At 46.0% G+C, this 18,754-nt stretch overlaps 1 protein-coding gene across 7 annotated transcripts in view; it reads left to right on the top strand.

The window, feature by feature from the left end:
- The window catches only part of CNGB1 (cyclic nucleotide gated channel subunit beta 1), a 1,007,057-nt gene that overhangs the window by 461,111 nt on the left and 527,192 nt on the right, over nt 1-18,754 (top strand). For all 7 annotated transcript variants that reach the window (XM_069654372.1, XM_069654395.1, XM_069654388.1 and 4 more), the window contains exon 17: nt 5,416-5,656. In XM_069654372.1, coding sequence (XP_069510473.1) covers nt 5,416-5,656 — 241 coding nt within the window. The remainder of the gene's footprint in view (nt 1-5,415; nt 5,657-18,754) is intronic.

The following is an 18,754-nucleotide window of genomic DNA, read 5'->3' as shown; positions in this document are numbered from 1 at the left end:
GAGAAGCCCTGGCCCTTTTTGATTTGTATTAATAATAAAATGATGCTGGTAATTCCATCTCATAAAGGGTGGTCTGCTGACCAGACCCGCTTCAGAAAACTCCATGCAAAAAGGTTAGTGGAACACTGCGCCCTGCTGCATTAGGATACTAATTTGCTCTGCCTACTCTCCAGTGGTACAGAGCAGGTTCAGAGGTCACAGGTGCCCTCTTTACAGCTGCAGTGACAGCCAAGTCAGGTCAGAGCAGGAGCTACATTTAAAATATGCACCTCTGTTGCCAAGCTACATAATTATAAGAAAGCACCATCCTGGTGGCAGTTATAATCTGTAAACATAAGCCAAACCTGAGTGAGGGGAATGGTGGCTGGTATTTCATATTATTATTAAAGCCACACCTGATACTGTATCATACAATTGTCAAAACTGTGAGCCAGGTTAGCCATGAACAGGATATGTGTATTCCCCTTAAACTTGGTTTCTCTGCAGCAACCCGCAGGGCAGAAGCCAGTGGAAGCTGCCGCTCCTTTGACTCTTTGTTAGGTCAGGTAACGTCTCTCTGCAGCAAGACAGTCTCTCAGGAGGAGCTGTCCTGGGAAACTGTAATCAAAGGGCAAACCCTATACAAAAGGGCTAGCCTCACACCACTGTGTTGCATATCAATGGCCCTTTGATGCTATGGGTCTGAGAAGGATGCCTGGTTAGTGTAGACAGAGGGAGTGCAGCACAAGTGTAGAAGGGTTTCACTATCTTGTTTCTCTCTGTACCTGTCATTCCTTCCGGCGTCCTCCACTTCCTTTAGCAGAAATCAATTTGGGTATGATGCAAGCAGACAAAGACCACTTGTCATAAGACCCCTTAAACCAGACTTGCTTTTTCCTAATCACCTCTGGACTCTGCCTATAAAAGATAAAATATATTGTCTTGACAATAAAAGACATTAGCTCTGTCTAGAAGGGGTAAGGAGGGTTTAATATTGGAGACGGGTTAGAAATTACAGAAGCAAAGGTATACTGCTTTCACTGAGAGTTTTCGTCCCCAATCACATGAGTGGCTTTGGTACACGACCCCCAGTGGGACTCTTGTACCATGGACGCCCCGCCCTGGCCCCATTAGAAAGGTCTCCCCCCAGGACAGAAGGGACGACATCCTCAGGTTTGTCACAGTAGCCCACATAAAGTGTGCCTTATATTTCAAAGCATTGGCTTCAAAACAAATGTTGGTGCACTTACACATCTGTATCATGTTATTTATGTTATAGTCTGTATTACACGTCACAGACAGAACACAGTTATTTATAAAGTTATTCCTCAATTTCAATTCCCCACAGTTAGCTAAATGTCCCTACAGAAAACTCTCTATAGTAGAGATACTCGCCCTATCCTCTCTCACTACTTTCCTCATCTGCTAAGACTAAGAGCACACTGCTTGGAAGTAAATTCCTTTGTCCTTTATTCATATTGCTTCCAATTTGTGTGACTTATCACAATTCTAAATTAAAATAGCAAACATATGGGTAAGTAATTCATTCCATATGTGACTCATTATTTACTTTTGCTTCTTCTTAAAAAGTGATTGTGGTTTAGCCAAACTCAATTTTAATTTTTATGAGTCAAGGGGATCAGGAAATCATCCGGATCCACTACTAGTCAACCGGTTTCAGCAGAATTAGACCTACCCTCCGCTTTTTTCAGGACTCAATATGTGGCCTGTGTGGTCACAGTGTATTGTTAAAAGAGACAATCTTCTGGTTTCTTGTCTTGCGCTCCATCTGTCTTGTTTCGGGAGGGCATCTCAATTTGATGTGGGACGTCTTCGTTTTCTTTTCAATCCCTATAAGGATGCCTTACATAGGTGTGTGTGGTACTATCCCTGTGTCTTCAGAGATCCATCGGTGTTTATCTCTTTTTATTATAACCCCGAATGATGGTTTCTTAAGGGTATGTTGCTCTCCCAAATCTGACATGCATATGATCTGTCCTCTGATGTATGGCTGACAGGCTGCAGTCCGTGAGATAAGTGTTGTTGTCTCCTTTCCGGCTGCTTTAGTAACCTTGTGTAGTTCTATTCCAAATGTCAGGGCCGGTGTGTCACTCGTACGGCGACACACCAGCGCTATACCAGGGCTAGGTACACGCACATCGGGATAGAGTGTTTTCTGTAGGGACATTTAGCTATCTGTAAGGAATTGAGATTGAGGAATAACTTTATAAATAACTGTGTTCTGTCTGTGACGTGTTAAACTTTGAGTGGGTTGAGACAGAATGTACTAACCCGTAGACTGTAGTTGTAACTAATAATCCATATTACAACTTTTATGGGGACTCGTGTTCAAACTAGAGGACTGTTGCCTAAATTTTTAAAATATATATTGATAGTCTCATTAAGTTGTAAATCTATATTGGTGCCCTACTGGAGAAAAAATTGTGAAACAGAAAAAAACAAGTTATTACTTTCCTAAGGAACCTTTGTTTCCTTGTCAAATTCGCTCATCTGTAGTCCCTTGAAACGGTTCAAGCTAGGCTGCCATTTTGTTAATGCAGCACGCTGTGACGTCATAACACGATGATGGCATGTCGCCTGTCGTCAAAAAACAAATAACAATGTTGCATGATGGTTATTCACAATGTTTTAGCAACATTATTGATTTGCATTATAGGTATTCCTCCATATTTAATTTGATTAAATATAATAAGGGATGTTACTCTTTGAGTTTGTATCAATTATCAAAATTGTTTATATTAAGGTATAACTTCTATACATTTTGCTATCTTTCTCTACCATACTCCAATGATGTGGTGCTTTGGAAATAGGATGACACATATTATCCAAATAATGCTGTTTATTCGTTAGTAACATGCCCTTGTTAGCTCAAGTAACAATGTAAATAACATGATAGTGGTTTTCCGAATGAATCTTTGTTGAATTTGAACAATCTTTTCATGATGCAGATAATAATCTCCATCTGATGATGTCATGAAATGGTACCAGTTTCTGTAATTAATTAGAGGAGCATTACATTGTGATCACAATCAATGAATACGAACCATTGATGAAGAACATACATCATATTTTACACTGTTGCTAGATCCACATTGAGTCCAAATGCCATTATTTATGCAATAAACCCTCCTGATGGGTGGGGTCATTACCGCGTCAGGTAAGTCCACGGGGCTGAGTTACAGGACCAAAGAAAGCTTTCTTTTGGACTATTTTACTAGATGCATGAATAATAGTGTGAATGTATTGCTGTCTCCCAAAATACAGATTAGTTTAAACATAAACTCAAGCATGGAATATCACGAAAAAACACTATTGAATTTCTCTCATTCAAGACACCGAGGGTAAAGGTGTCTATTTTGGGGAATAACCATTAGCTTCCGCTCACTAAATTACTTTATACTGGCGCCAGGTCATACATTTAAATATACCCCGTGCCTCAAGGTAATCTTATGCCATTATGGGGTAGATTGCCGCTGCAGTCATTGCAAAATTCTGGGCATTTCCGGAGTCCTGGGTGCACCCTTCCCTTTCGGGGATCTAGCTTGGCTGCTTTAAGGCCTCTTGCATGCATGCTTCTTACCCACGGCTTGCACTTCTGCTTTGGCTACGTCCTGGAATGATTGCAACCTCCATCTTCTCTGCTCGGACTTCGGTGAACTCCTGGGGTCACCATACCTCACAGTATGTGGCTTTGGGAGTTTGTTATTGTAACTGCCCTGGATATGCTGCGTGGCGACTTCATAGGTTTAGTCCCAGAGGATGGACGTGTCTACCGGATGCCAGAATCTGGCCTGTAAAGCATTGGCGGGTTCGAGCTGGAACCGTTCATAGTCAGCTTTTGCTCGTGGGATAGAGTATTCAGCCAGTGTCCCTTGTGCTGAGCCGTACAAAGTGTCTACTGGGGTAAGGGTCTAACGATTATGTGGACATTCACCCCTCCATGAAACACCATTCTTGATTGTATTTTGCATCATTGCCTGATTCCTTGTGGGTTGCAAATTATGGCTCTAGGCGTTCTACCTGTCGTACCCATTTTGGGCCGAGTGATGAGGGGGCAGCTTGAGTTTCAAATTCTGGCATAGGTATTGAGGTGGGGATGGTTCTTCCTCTTGTTCAAGGCATGGGTGGTGGGGCTAGAAGGGCTCCTTAGTCTTCTGAGTTCCCCATCCCGCCATCATCATCGCCATTTGTAATGTTCTGCCTATAGCACAGAGGTAGGAAGAATAGATGGAACCTCCTTGGTAACAGGATCCAATGGCGCACATAATGCAGCAATGGGGGTCTGTGGCAACCATTGCAATGAGCTCTCTGGATCCACCGCCCATGCACACGGTGATGCCCTTTTATTACTGACTACCATCGTCGTCCCAGAGTAGTACGACTTGTCTGGAGAAGTTGTGCATTGGGCACGTGCCTGGGGCATCCAAACCCTTTTCTGTAGAGAAGAAGGAGAAGAGGGAAGAGAATGGGGACAGGGAGTGCAGGTGCCACAGACAGAGGGATGGGAAGATGCAGTGTGGGGACGCGGGAACGCATGTAGATACAGTTCAGGTATACCTTAAATCAGAACTGCAGAAAAGAAAACATATCCTAACATGTTTGAAATCAAAGGGACTGTATAGCTGAGGCCGTTTCCAAAAGCGATGGGTAATAAGACGTCGTGTTTGTCGCATGATAGACTAAGCTGTGCTCAAGCGAGCCCTTGACGTGCGGTGGCTTTTTGCCCAGGATTATCCTCCCATTTTTCCGATAGGGCAATCTACCGAATATTAATTCTGGGACTGACAAGCCTAGAGGCCACGTGTGACCCGTCAAGAATAGACTGTGTGAAAGGTGAATGCAGGTGGAAAACAAAAGGCTTAGGGCGAGCCGGTAATGACCAGGAAAGTCCAACTGACGAATTCCATCACATGTGGAAATGCTGGCACTTTTAAATGGCAGTTATCAAAGTACAGAGAAGTGCCACTGAGCCCAAAGTAAATCCATGTGCATACGAGGTAGCATAAAATAAGCCAATCCCCCAAACCTGCTATGCATTAAATGCATATAAATTAATCCCCAGAAGAAAGACTGTCACTAGGACCAGAAAAGTACACAGGGGTATTCGAACCACATGATTCGATTAATTTTTGTGAGGAAAGATCAGCCCAAAGAAAATCCCTTAAAGTCCCTTCTATTTCTAATGAGCAAGCTACTGGGGTGACTTGTGGGGCACATTCTGTGGGATGGACACCCTGACTGAAAGGATGGCATTTATTGGCACTATTTGAGTATTTCAGCCTACATTTGCCATGTGATGGGAGATTCAATTTGCGCCGGGATACCGCCCAGCTCCTGATAGATGTATTTAATTGTTGGTGTGCACTGCTAATGGTGCGAATCACTCTCTCTTGTCAACCTTTTTTCTCTTTACAGTGTGCGTCCCAATCGAGGAGCCGTGTGAGGAGGCTCCAGCCACAGAAGAACTTCTACCCCAACAGGAGGAGTCAGCAAAGCAGAAAGTGGGGAAAGATGAGAGCGTGCTTCACCAGGAAGCAATACAAGATGGCAGTACTGCCCCACCGGAAGTGATGCAAGAGGCCAGCGCTGGGCTTTATACAGTGGTATTTCCTCCCAGTCCACCAGCAACAGAGAGTCATTCAGAAGAAAAAACAGAGTAAGGCAAAAGGGATAGCTGATAAGAATGTGTTGAAAGCGGCTGACCTTTCTAGCCTCTGCAGTAGGAACCCTGTGACACATGAAGAGCGTGAGCCTGAGCCCTGCTGCTTGAGTTTGCTGGAGCCACTTGAGCTCAGTCTACCTCCACCTCCTCATAATCCTCTCCTATAGCTCTCGAACATCCACATATATCTGTAAACCTCAGCTAGACAGAGAACTAGTCAGACTCTGCTACTGACCGCTGCTCCAAAATGGCCATTGGGGGGCATGTAGTAACTCCACAAGGCACTACATTCTAGACCTTTCATATTCCATCACCAGTTCAAGAGGTGTTATTCTATGCCCCTCGTGCCCTCCCTCTGCTCTCGACACTGTTTATTGCACAGCTCTCTTTCACCTAGCTAATCTTTATTTCATTGTGGTCCTCTCTACCTTTGTATACTCTATATATTTCTTTGCTTATATATCTCATCTCATTTTTCAATGACCCTTTGGATGCCCCGTCATTATCTATTTCCTTGTTCCTTCCATTCCCTCTTGCTTCCTTTGCTCTTCACATAGCACTTTCCACCTTTTCTTTTGTTTCTCTCCTACAAAATCCTTCTGCTTTGTCCATTTTCTGATTTCTTTTTCTCCTGCCTTCAATAAATGGGCCACTCCATGCATCTCATTCAAGTTCTAACTCTAGCCTTTTCCCTCTCGATTTCCTCCACCTCTTGCTTTCGGTTTCCCTCAATATCGTGGTGGTATTCAAAGATAGGACTTTTTGTTACAAGTCTCAGATTGCAATGATGAGCTACTCATGATCAATAGCAGTGGTCGATCGGAGTGGTGTAAAGGGTGCCGCTCCTCCCCGCTGGGAGTCTAGAGCGGCGCACATTGCACTCCTGCCCTACTCCAAAAGTGCTTCAGACAGCAGGAGCTGTCCATCTATCAGGTCAGAGGAGGGGGGAGGCGAAGTGAAACTTACACTTTCCTTTCATTTGGCATTTTATGTGTAAAATGCAGTGCTCCTCTACTTTTTAAAATTACGTTGTACTATTCCTATACTCAGAGGCGTAGCCAGGATTGCCTAACAAGTGGGGCCTGAAGTTAATGTAGTTGGGCCCACCGGAGCGACATTAGCATCTGTAAATGCCCACAGCGCTGCTGAGTGGGCATTTACAGTTTTTTGGTGGGCCTTGCCCGCTCAGGCCCTACCTTGTCTACGCCTCTGCTTATACTTTTATTTTGGAAAGAAACCGTCCGGGAATGGTTTCGTTTTAAATTAAAACGGTAGAAAGCAGTTGAAACTTGCACTTCAGCGCACTGCACAGAACGTTCCCTTAAACAGCAGGCGCATTTGTGTGAGTGTTTGTATTGTGTGTGGGAGGGGGCGTGGTGATAGGGTTTGTGGAGAACGGTGCAGGCCAGCGGGGAGCATAGTTCCACTACTTCTTTTGATGCACTTCGACCACTGATCAATAGTAATGATTCGGAACCTTTATTGACCAGTAACATCATAATTCAGCACCCTGTTTTTGTGTTCTTGCACAGTGCGTCCCTGCATAAGTGAAGTAGGGTATGAGTGCGCCCATGGGCTGCGCACCTTAAAGGGATGCTACTTCTAATCCTTTCCAAAGGGGGAATGGTTTAATACCTTTCAAACACTTGAAATCTTGTTGATGTCTTCTTCATGTGTGTTCTTGTCATTTCTATATTAATACCAGTCACTTTGATTTTAGAGGGGTTGTTGTGTACTTTGGTGGTTGATTTCCCGCTTTTCTTTTTCTTACTATATCCAGTGCAATGTCACGTCTTCTTTTGTTGTTGTTCATCAGATGATGCTCTAGTTCATTGCTCTGGTCTATTTCTGTGTTACTATTTTCTATAGGTACACTGGCATTGTTGGACTGTAAACTATGTGCTTGTTGTGCGCTTGCTTTTTCGGTTTTTGAGTTATTAACTTGTACTTCAACAATATCTTCAACTCTCTCTTCCCAAATATCTTCCTTCTCAAGCTCTTTGCTCATCCGCCTCCAACTCCCTCAGTGTCATCCGCCCTCCAAGCAACGAGTTGGTGGTAGATCTCTCTCCTCGGCAGGGGCCTCCCTCTGGAACAGCCTTCCTGCCTCCCTGAAACTTGAGGAGAACCATCTCCAGTTCCTGAAGCACCTCAAAACCTTCCTCTTTGCCTCTGTGTTCTCTTCCCCCCTCCCTTGCTAATTCCTGGCTAAATCTTCACTGGCTACCTGGCCACTCTTTCTGACCTCAGGCCCAGCCCCCTCCACTTGCACACCTGCACTGCCTCAGTGGCAGCCCCTGCACCTGTGGACTGTATTCGGTATCCCTACAGTCCCCCTACCAGCACTTATGCCTGCTCTTACCTTGCACTTGCCACCATCCGCTGTTGTATTTATCTACGTATTGTACTATCCTATGTACTGCACTTCCCCCATCCCTTCCCCCACGCACTGTTCCCTTCCCCCTTCCCATGGCGTTGCGTGATCTGAATGTCACCTGGCCTAGTAAGATTGTTGTCTGTTCTTCCCTCTATTCCCCCTCCCCGCCTCGTCGCGCCTCGAAACACTTGTGTATAGGTGCGTTATGAATGCCATATCATATCATATCATACTTGTGTGTTGTTCTGTACGTAGTGTTGTTGGGGTGTGTACACTGCTACCTTGGATAGATTCCATACACATGTCCCATCTGAGTATACTGAGTTGGGCAACAAGAGTTTTTTTGTTTTTATTATGGTAGGGTTGACTATCCATGGTGCCAGATTCTTTACACGTAAGGTGCAATCAGACTTTTATGAAATACCCCACTGTTAAGGTTATTTTACTTGTGGCATTTTAGGTGTTTTAATAGCTCTGCCGTTTCTCTTGTTCCCAAAGAACAGTGTTTTCCACTTCTTCAGCGATTGCGTGCTCTTCTTCCCATGGGTTGCTGGTCCTTGCAGGGTTGAGCTTGGTGTAAGCCTTTCTGCCTCTCATGAGCAAACATGGGGTGACTCCAGCGGTAGAATTGACTGTCACCCTGCGTGCATCAGTGCCCATTGGACTTCTTCATGACAGTCATCTTTTGAGCATCTGGCCAATTGCAGCATTTCCTTCAGGAATCTATTACCTCTGTGGACCTGGCATTACTTTTGGGGTGGTGCAGTGCTGCTCGAAAGAATCATATGCCCTGTGACTGTAAGATAGTGGCCATGGCTTGCAACGTGAATGGAACTGCATTGTTCTTCTTGGGGAATCCTTCACACCGGTATATGTCTGTGAGCACATGGATGGTAGAAGATGTGGTTATTGTTTGAAGGACGTGAGCATCTATCCACTTCATCATATGTTCTGTGAGTGTTCATGCAAATCTCTGGTGTAGCGGCATGAATTCCATTGGGCCTATGAGGTCCGTGCCTATCTTGCACCGCACTTCGCAGGGCCTTTTGGCACTTATCATTGGCGGCATGAATGTGGTCAGATGCTTGTCTACTGGCTTGCGCACGCATCAGGAACAGGTGGCCTTCTCCACTTCTTTGTTCATTGCTGGCCGCCAATATTTGTCATGGAGACCATATTTGGTAATTTTGATGCTTATATGACCATAATGAGCCATGTGCAGAAGTCCAGCACCCAAGGGAGCAGGTGGAAGAAGTTTATGGCAATGCATCGGTAGAACACCTTCTTCGATTAGTCCAGGCTGGATCTGTCAGTGCAGTTACAAACTGTGCTTAAGGGAGAGTTCAGTAACCAACCCCCACCAGTGATTTCCAGTAAGCGGATACAGGTGGCGTCTTTGCAGATGTGGTCCGTCCATTCCACCCCTCAAATGCTTAATTCTGCATCAATTACCAAGGCCACAACACACTGATTGGCTGCTGAGGTATGTCAGAGCTGCCATTAGCAAGTTGCATTCTCCATAGAGATGTAGGCTTTTTATTCTTCCAGCTGGGTTAGTATGACACCTGAAAATCAAACTCCTGGAGTTTAGCAGCAAAGCGGGCAAGTTTGGCAGGTATATTTCTCATGCCGTTGGCTGCAAGGGGAATGGGTGAACAGTTTGTAGTCTGTGCGGTGTTTGAATGTCATGCTCCAATTGTGCATGCCTAAACGTTCTGCGGCCCAGGCACATGACAGCATGGCTTGCTTGATCGCAGAAGAATTCTTCTTTGCTTTGGGGAGGGAGGGACAGGCTAAAGCTACAGTGTCCCTTTCTTCCCTTACTCTTTGCAACATCACTGCACTGATACCGCAGGCACTGGCATCCAGAGTTAGGATGGTAAGTGCATACGGCATTGGGGATATCAGTATTGACAGGGAACTCTTTCATCCACGAATAATCCAAACCAGAGGGTTGGTAAACTTCTTTAATGGTAACTAACAACAAAGCAGTGCGAACATCAATGGGGCAGGACAAACAAATCCAAAATGGCCGACCTCCTTCCCCAAAATACATTGGTTCTTATGCCTTTCTTCACCATTAGCTTTTATGAGAGGGGTGTGCCTAACATTTTAGGGAGTAACTGCCAATTGGGCTCACCCCAGCACAGCAGCATGATGCTGTAATTGGAGCAGGTCAGCCTTATCTAGATTTGACTACATTAGAGAAGCTTTCTAGGTGCGACTCGGCTGATATAATGTTGCAAGTTCAAAGAAATGACCTTAGAAAGCTACGTGTGAATGATATGAAAACAGAACAAGGATCCTTGCTTGCAGATGCCGAACAGAAATACTTATGAAAGTAGAATCTTTGCAGAATACTTGGAGTCATGTCTCTACATAGGCCTGAACGCTTTACATTGACTGGACCGATTCTGTTCCTAGCAGCAATATATTTGTTTGCATCTGAATGTTCTCCTGCACTAGTACAGTAGTCAAGAACGCATTCTCGAGCTGATATACATGACTCTCGACATGTTAGTTTACATATAATTGCTATAACACTTTTTCCTAGTACAGTTGTAATGTCCTGGAAGGCAGGTTACGCTGCTTGAGACCATGTAAATGTGGTGTCCTTTTTTAACAATGTCCCAAGTGTCTCACAATGAAAATCCCTTGACAGCAATGGAATAGCACTCTGTGGGAACCATGAATGAGGATCACAGATCTTTGTTCTGAGGTACAAGAGCATTCTGAGTGGCTCAAACTCAGGGGTGTTGCTAGGTCTGGAATAGATATGGGGCTATGCTAATGTCGGGACTGGCGGGACTCGGGCTAGCTGGCCATTTGGTTGTTGCCCCTGAGCTTCTATCTGTGGCTACAACCAAAAGACAGGGGCTATAGCTCCGTCAGCCCCCCCCCCCAGCAACGCCTCTGCTCAAACTAATGATGCCTTCTGTTGTATGCTCTTTGGCAATATCTCAATTTTGAAGTAGTAGGCCTTCAATTAGTGGACCTCTTACTTCTTCGCTTGTATGGTCATTCCGCTGGACCATGCTTTGAGTAATACAATGCCTGCGTCTGGTTGTCGTGGTCCTATTCCATACTGCCACAAACTAGAGCGGCATATTAAAAAAATATTGCATTAGCAGTCCCTGTTAAAAAAATGTGTGGGTAGTCTTTAAAAGACCGATGCAGCAGGCCAAAGGGCCTCCGTATGTATTGGTAGATTCCATAGAAAATGCCAAACGCTCTGGATTCGTTCAGTCTGGATTGGGATGTATCTGCTGGTATGCATGTGTGCCGTTTAAGTTTGGTAAAGAATGTTGCATGTTGTAGTTGTAGTAGTTCTTAGAGAGGCACAGCTCCTCCCTACTGATGAGGTCCAACCAGACCGAAACACGTGTCTGGGGATGCTGTTGGTACTCTTGTTCAGAGGAGAATTGCCTAGCATTTCGGTGCTGGACTGCCCCAGGGCGGGACAAAGACTGATATGTTTGGGATATTTCTTCTCTGTGAAAGATAGTGAGCTAAAGACTCTGGGTAAGTCCCTCGTAACCAGGACTAATGTCTGGCAGAGGGACTCCCAGGACCCCCCTTGTCAATTTGCATATTTAAGTAACTTTGGGTCTCACCCTAAATTACTAGGGGAATCCAGACGTGGACCCCTTGCTCACTATTCTTAGAGAGGCACAGCTCCTCCCTACTAATGAGGTCCAACCAGACCGAAACACATGTCTGGGGATGCTGTTGGTACTCTTGTTCAGAGGAGAATTGCCTAGCATTTCGGTGCTGGACTGCCCCAGGGCGGGACAAAGACTGATATGTTTGGGATATTTCTTCTCTGTGAAAGATAGTGAGCTAAAGACTCTGGGTAAGTCCCTCGTAACCAGGACTAATGTCTGGCAGAGGGACTCCCAGGACCCCCCTTGTCAATTTGCATATTTAAGTAACTTTGGGTCTCTCCCTAAATTACTAGGGGAATCCAGACGTGGACCCCTTGCTCACTATTCTTAGAGAGGCACAGCTCCTCCCTACTAATGAGGTCCAACCAGACCGAAACACGTGTCTGGGGATGCTGTTGGTACTCTTGTTCAGAGGAGAATTGCCTAGCATTTCGGTGCTGGACTGCCCCAGGGCAGGACAAAGACTGATATGTTTGGGATATTTCTTCTCTGTGAAAGATAGTGAGCTAAAGACTCTGGGTAAGTCCCTCGTAACCAGGACTAATGTCTGGCAGAGGGACTCCCAGGACCCCCCTTGTCAATTTGCGTAGTTGTAGCAGTGCCAGCCCAGTAATGAGAATCTGTAACAGTGTTGTTGTTAAGGCTACAAAGGTCAGCAAACCGGCAAAGGCCTTTGATGTTTGGGTTCCGAATCAGGAAGAGGGCGCTGTGCTATTCTGTGGCTTCAAAGGGTTCAATGATGCTGTCTCTGAAGAATGATCCGAGCAGATCCGACAGTTCTTTCCTCGCAGTGAGAAGCACAGATTCTAATTTGTGCTTAATGGGCAAAACCCCATGGCACATCATTATTCTGTGCATACATTTTTTTAATGTACCTGAACGTTCGCTGAACACTGCAGGGTGTTTCATCAATCTTCACTTTGTGGCAGAGTGACCAAAAGGGGGTTGCTCTGGTGAGCATGGATTGCGGCGAATATTTAGGAGGCGTCCTTCATGCCACCCTATCACTGGAGGGCCATTCCAGGCCGCATATACTTTTCCAGTGGTGTAACACAAAATGTGGGGGCCCCCTGCAAGTTCTAAGGCCCCCCCACTGCCACTGGATCCCCTGTTGGGCATGGGCATCATGGGTCCCCTGCACCGCGGGCCCCCGTTATGCCAGTGTACCTTTGCTCAGGCTTGGCGATCTTTCAACACTATTTGTCTGCAGCAGAAACCCAGTATTGGAATTTTGAAACCTCCATAAACCCATTGAGATGTGTCCGGCAGCAGCAGCTGGTCACTTTCACTTGGGAGCAACCAGTTGTGGTGTTCTTCAAAGATTATCGTGTAATCAGACCCAGAGTCGTCCGGTCATTAGATTGGTCCAATGTCAAGTAGTACATTCCAAAAGGATGTTCTCTTTTTTCAAGGGTTGCTATGCTGAGAGCAATGTGGCCCACGTGGTCAGGGCATTCCCCAGCTTCGTCAACATCAACGGTGGCCAAAGTTCTGTACAGTGATGACGCGCACGCTGGCTGCATGGCCAACCCTAGAACACTGACTATGTCTGGCAGGACACTGAGCATGATTGCCAATATTGCGGTTGCAGCCACATCTAAAACAAGTGTACAGTGGTATTTCTGGCATGCCCTTGTCAATGCTGTCTCAAAGCGCAGAGGACCGTTGTCATTTGCTGAGCGTTGATGATTGGCACCTGCTTCGTTCGTCATTTCAGTCTGCATTGCCTGCCTCAGGCAAAACTGGCAATCTTCCATAGTCTTTGCTTTCATCCTAGGCTCGTCAAATGAGAGGTCTTGGCGCATCCACAAATGGCCTTAGTGACCTGCAATTACTCCTTTGTCTTATCAGTGTGCCCTCCTTCTTGCATATGTTTAAGCATTTGGCACTGATGGGTTCTGTATTCCATCTGAAGATCCTCACAGCTGGTTTACCTAGCAGTGGCGTCGCCAGGAATCAAATTTAGGAGGGGCACAGAGGGGTCCACAGTCAAAAGTAGGAGTGGGGGTCGCCTATAAAAGGGCGATGTATGACGGTCAGCAGCACTCCTGCAGAGAATATTTTGTGCACACCAACTACCACACCCCTTTTGTGCACCTCCCTTCCCATCAGAATGTAGGCACTTAACCATGAAGTCACTAATGACTCATCATTTGTTGTTTTTCATGTGCTACATTCTGATTGGAGGGGCTGCTCTTGGCTGCAGGGTAATTTAACGGCTCTTCATTGATTTGTGGCACTATTGATTGCGGCCCTGTGTCTGTGCTGTTCTGGTGGACACATCACTGCAGACAGTGCAGAGAAAGTAGCCCACCTGAGGTAGGGAGGCAGAAGGGGGGTCAGGATATCAGAGGAGGGTACCGTCCCCCGCCCCTCCCCCGAGTCCTCCCTTGCGATGCCATGGTCACCTGTATGTGTCCATTTACAAGATATTTAAAGTTGCACAAGAAAGCTTCCCTTTTCAAAATTAGTAATTAAGGGGCCAATTCATGGAATTATTTGAATGGGAAATAGGGAATTTGCGCGTGTAATCTCTTACGTCGATTCATGGAATCGAATGCGCATGAATTTCCTGGGACTTCTGTGAATTTCATAGTCGCCCGGCACACCCCTGTGAGCGGCCAAGTGCCTTGCGTGAGACACCACGCAGAGCGTGGGCGTGGTTTGCCTAGAGGGCTGGGAACACAGAAAATGGAGAAGAACATGCGAAAAAGTGAGCGTTACGAGGGACTGGCCGATGGCAGTCCATTGCGCAGAATGATACGTATTCATGGATCTGACCGCGCAACATCTCGGCAGGGAAATGGCCATTACTATCCGCCACCCGAAGGCAGGCGTACACACACTTGCGCATAGAAATCACTGGGCAGAGGTAAGATCGGATGTCGGATTTAAGGGTGTGTGTACGCAGCCGGAGTTCCGATATAATTTGGGGGTGCACATATGCAGTGTAGCAGGGTGCAGGAACGGTTTATGGAGGTTTGCACGCACATTTTCAGAGTTTTACCCGAATTACAATTAATCTTACGCATGTTGTAATTGTTTTGTAATTGTGATTGTTTATTTTTAAAGTGCTTATACATATGTGAAGTGCTTTAAAGCACTTCAAGGTGGGAAGGGAACCAGAGGATATCATCGTCATTGTTGTCAGGGTGCCGGTAGCAGTTACGGGGGACACAGCGCAGGGTCCCCGAGATGCAGGCCTGCTTGCGGGGGACCCCACACACTGTTTTGAGGGTGCATGTATTTGCGCCCGCGTAGCACGGAAAGACAGCATGTCTGACTGTTTTTGCTGCGGGCGGGGCCGTGTCGGGGGAATTTCCGGCCGCAACTTGCATATACGGTTAGTTTTACAAAGGTAGCGGGCGCCCCTCTCTCGCAAGAACAGACATGATAACCTGTTCAGTGGTTATTAACCACTTGAGAGTTCGCAGCCACTGCTTTTACTCACTGTGCCTTTCACAGATGGGAAATATCCATTTGCATATCAGTCTTTGTCCTGCCCAGGGGCAGTCCAGCACCGAAATACAATGGCAACTCCAATCTGAACGAGAGTACCACCAGCAACCCCATACACGTGTTTCACCCTTGTTGGGGATCATCAGTGAGGTGAAGCTGATGCCTCTCTAAGCACAGTGAGAGGGAGGCCACGTCTGGTTGCCCCCAGGAGACCTAGGGTTACCAATCCCAGGTTCCTTAAAAAATAGTTTTACAAAGGTAGCGGGCGCCCCTCTCTCGCAAGAACAGACATGATAACCTGTTCAGTGGTTATTAACCACTTGAGAGTTCGCAGCCACTGCTTTTACTCACTGTGCCTTTCACAGATGGGAAATATCCATTTGCATATCAGTCTTTGTCCTGCCCAGGGGCAGTCCAGCACCGAAATACAATGGCAACTCCAATCTGAACGAGAGTACCACCAGCAACCCCATACACGTGTTTCACCCTTGTTGGGGATCATCAGTGAGGTGAAGCTGATGCCTCTCTAAGCACAGTGAGAGGGAGACCACGTCTGGTTGCCCCCAGGAGACCTAGGGTTACCAATCCCAGGTTCCTTAAAAAATTGTTTTACAAAGGTAGCGGGCGCCCCTCTCTCGCAAGAACAGACATGATAACCTGTTCAGTGGTTATTAACCACTTGAGAGTTCGCAGCCACTGCTTTTACTCACTGTGCCTTTCACAGATGGAAAATATCCATTTGCATATCAGTCTTTGTCCTGCCCAGGGGCAGTCCAGCACCGAAATACAATGGCAACTCCAATCTGAACGAGAGTACCACCAGCAACCCCATACACGTGTTTCACCCTTGTTGGGGATCATCAGTGAGGTGAAGCTGATGCCTCTCTAAGCACAGTGAGAGGAACCTGGGATTGGTAACCCTAGGTCTCCTGGGGGCAACCAGACGTGGTCTCCCTCTCACTGTGCTTAGAGAGGCATCAGCTTCACCTCACTGATGATCCCCAACAAGGGTGAAACACGTGTATGGGGTTGCTGGTGGTACTCTCGTTCAGATTGGAGTTGCCATTGTATTTCAGTGCTGGACTGCCCCTGGGCAGGACAAAGACTGATATGCAAATGGATATTTCCCATCTGTGAAAGGCACAGTGAGTAAAAGCAGTGGCTGCGAACTCTCAAGTGGTTGATAACCACTGAACAGGTTATCATGTCTGTTCTTGCGAGAGAGGGGCGCCCGCTACCTTTGTAAAACTATTTTTTAAGGAACCTGGGATTGGTAACCCTAGGTCTCCTGGGGGCAACCAGACGTGGTCTCCCTCTCACTGTGCTTAGAGAGGCATCAGCTTCACCTCACTGATGATCCCCAACAAGGGTGAAAAACGTGTATGGGGTTGCTGGTGGTACTCTCGTTCAGATTGGAGTTGCCATTGTATTTCGGTGCTGGACTGCCCCTGGGCAGGACAAAGACTGATATGCAAATGGATATTTCCCATCTGTGAAAGGCACAGTGAGTAAAAGCAGTGGCTGCGAACTCTCAAGTGGTTGATAACCACTGAACAGGTTATCATGTCTGTTCTTGCGAGAGAGGGGCGCCCGCTACCTTTGTAAAACTATGCATATACGGTTACTTTGCAAGGATAATTGCACGAATACTTGGAGCGGGCAGAAAAACATCTGCGCGCAGGCTTGTGCTGTGTCATTCTCTGCACGCAGCCTTTGTGGGATTAATGTGCATTTTTCCATGAATCAGGTACTGTTTGTACTGCTTTAATATGGAAAAATCGGAATGCTTTATGGGGCTAGTCACATGTTCTTAATAAGTTGCACAAGAACAAGCTGAAAGTTTGTGAAAAATATCTTTCTTAATGTGATGAAAGTACAGATGTGTAAAGGAAGGCATTTTCCATGCTTGCATTATTTTGCATTCTGCAACATTTATTTTTCCTTTTCAGGATGTGGAAAATAAAAGTGCAACAATATTATTTTGGCTTAACATGTTTAACTGAGCATTTACATATTGTAAGGTTACTTTAATTTGAGATATGTGTATTTTTTTGCAAGTTAACTATCAGAACTCTCAAGATTCCAGTATCCAGGCGTGAGAAGGCGATCAAGTTCTGTTTTTTTCTGTTTTTCCCCCTTTGGATTCTGGTTCTTGTAATTTTCTTTCCCATTCGAAATTTAGGAAAACTACACATCACAGAATTACAAGCATAAACAGGACTGGATCGCCTTCTCACGCATGGCCACCAGAAACTTGAGTTCTCTGCTTTAGCAGGCAATATTATTATAGGCTTTGAAATCCAAAATGTATATATTTGTACCAAGCTGAGCTTGAAAGTTATGTGTTCAAATGTTTAAACTGTAGATTCGATTAAAATCCCAGTGTTGGTGTTTAACCAAAGTGTTCGGTCCTGAGCAAGTAATGTGATCTCTTCATGTATGGAGAAGTGACCTCAGCAGAGCCAACAATTATTTCCTCCCCTATTGCTGGCAGTCACCAATATGGCATGGGTAGTCCAGAGTATGGCCCTATAGGAGAATGAGTCAACCATTTTCCTGTGCGCTGTTATGCTAGGTTATTGAGTCTGGTATAGCACACAGTCTACTATGTTCACGGTTTCTTACATTTTCAGGATCTTGAGGAGAGGTATGAGACGAATGCAGAAGCAGGGCAAGGTTGCAATGTTAAATTGTGCATGATCTGAAACGGTCAGGTGCTCTGTGGTGTGCAATGCAAGTTTGATATATTTTGTGAGTAGTCCCGAGCAGTGGTTAACAATCGCTCCAGATTGTTAACGTTAATAGTTTATGCGATTATGGTGTCTGTCATTGTTTTGTTGAAGGAGTGGTACGTTAGTGTGCTATTTAGGGAATTTCATCAGGTGGTAGGCGTTTCATTCGGTAATCTGTATTGATCTAGTATGGAGTTCTATGTGAAGATGTGTTGTTTGTTAGGGGGGGTGTAGAATGATTTTCAGGTAGTTCTTGTTACCATATATTGCTGAACAGACCACCTGATAAAAACTGTGAGAAACCTTTTTCACTTTGTAAGCATTACAGTTGGTCATATTTATTTGCTTATATCAAGGGAAAATATTTTAATAGGACTTGGGTTCTGGTGGTGGGGAGGTAGGATCCCTGGTTTGGGACTTTGGTCCTGGGTGTCTGCGGTGGGGATGGGACAATGCCAGTTGTGTGGTTTGCACTCTGGCCTCTGGCTGTTGAGGAGGCAGGATGCCAGTTATGGGGCTTGGGTTCTGACGGTGGGGTGGCAGATTGGCAGATATGGGGCCTGGGCAAGGGTGGTGGGGATGCAGGATGCCATGTATAGGGCTTGGGCTCTGGTGGTGGGGAGGTAGGATGCCTGGTATGGGGACTGGGCTCTGCTGGTGGAGAGGCAGGATGCTGGATATGGAGCTTGGCTCTGGTGGTGGGGTGGCAGGATGCCAGCTATAGGGCCTTGGGCTATGATTTTGGGGAGGCAAGATGCCAGGTATTTGGCTTGTGTTCTGGCCTCTGGCTGTTGAGGAGGCACAAAGCCAGTTATGGGGGTCTGGTGGTGGGGAGGCATGCTGCCTGGCATGGGACTTG

The sequence above is a fragment of the Ambystoma mexicanum genome, chromosome 1p, assembly GCF_040938575.1.
Source record: "Ambystoma mexicanum isolate Mex_15411 chromosome 1p, UKY_AmexF1_1, whole genome shotgun sequence".
In the NCBI taxonomy this organism is placed as follows: domain Eukaryota; kingdom Metazoa; phylum Chordata; class Amphibia; order Caudata; family Ambystomatidae; genus Ambystoma; species Ambystoma mexicanum.
Note: the sequence above shows the minus strand (reverse complement) of the source record. Positions and strands in the feature narration are given on the sequence as shown.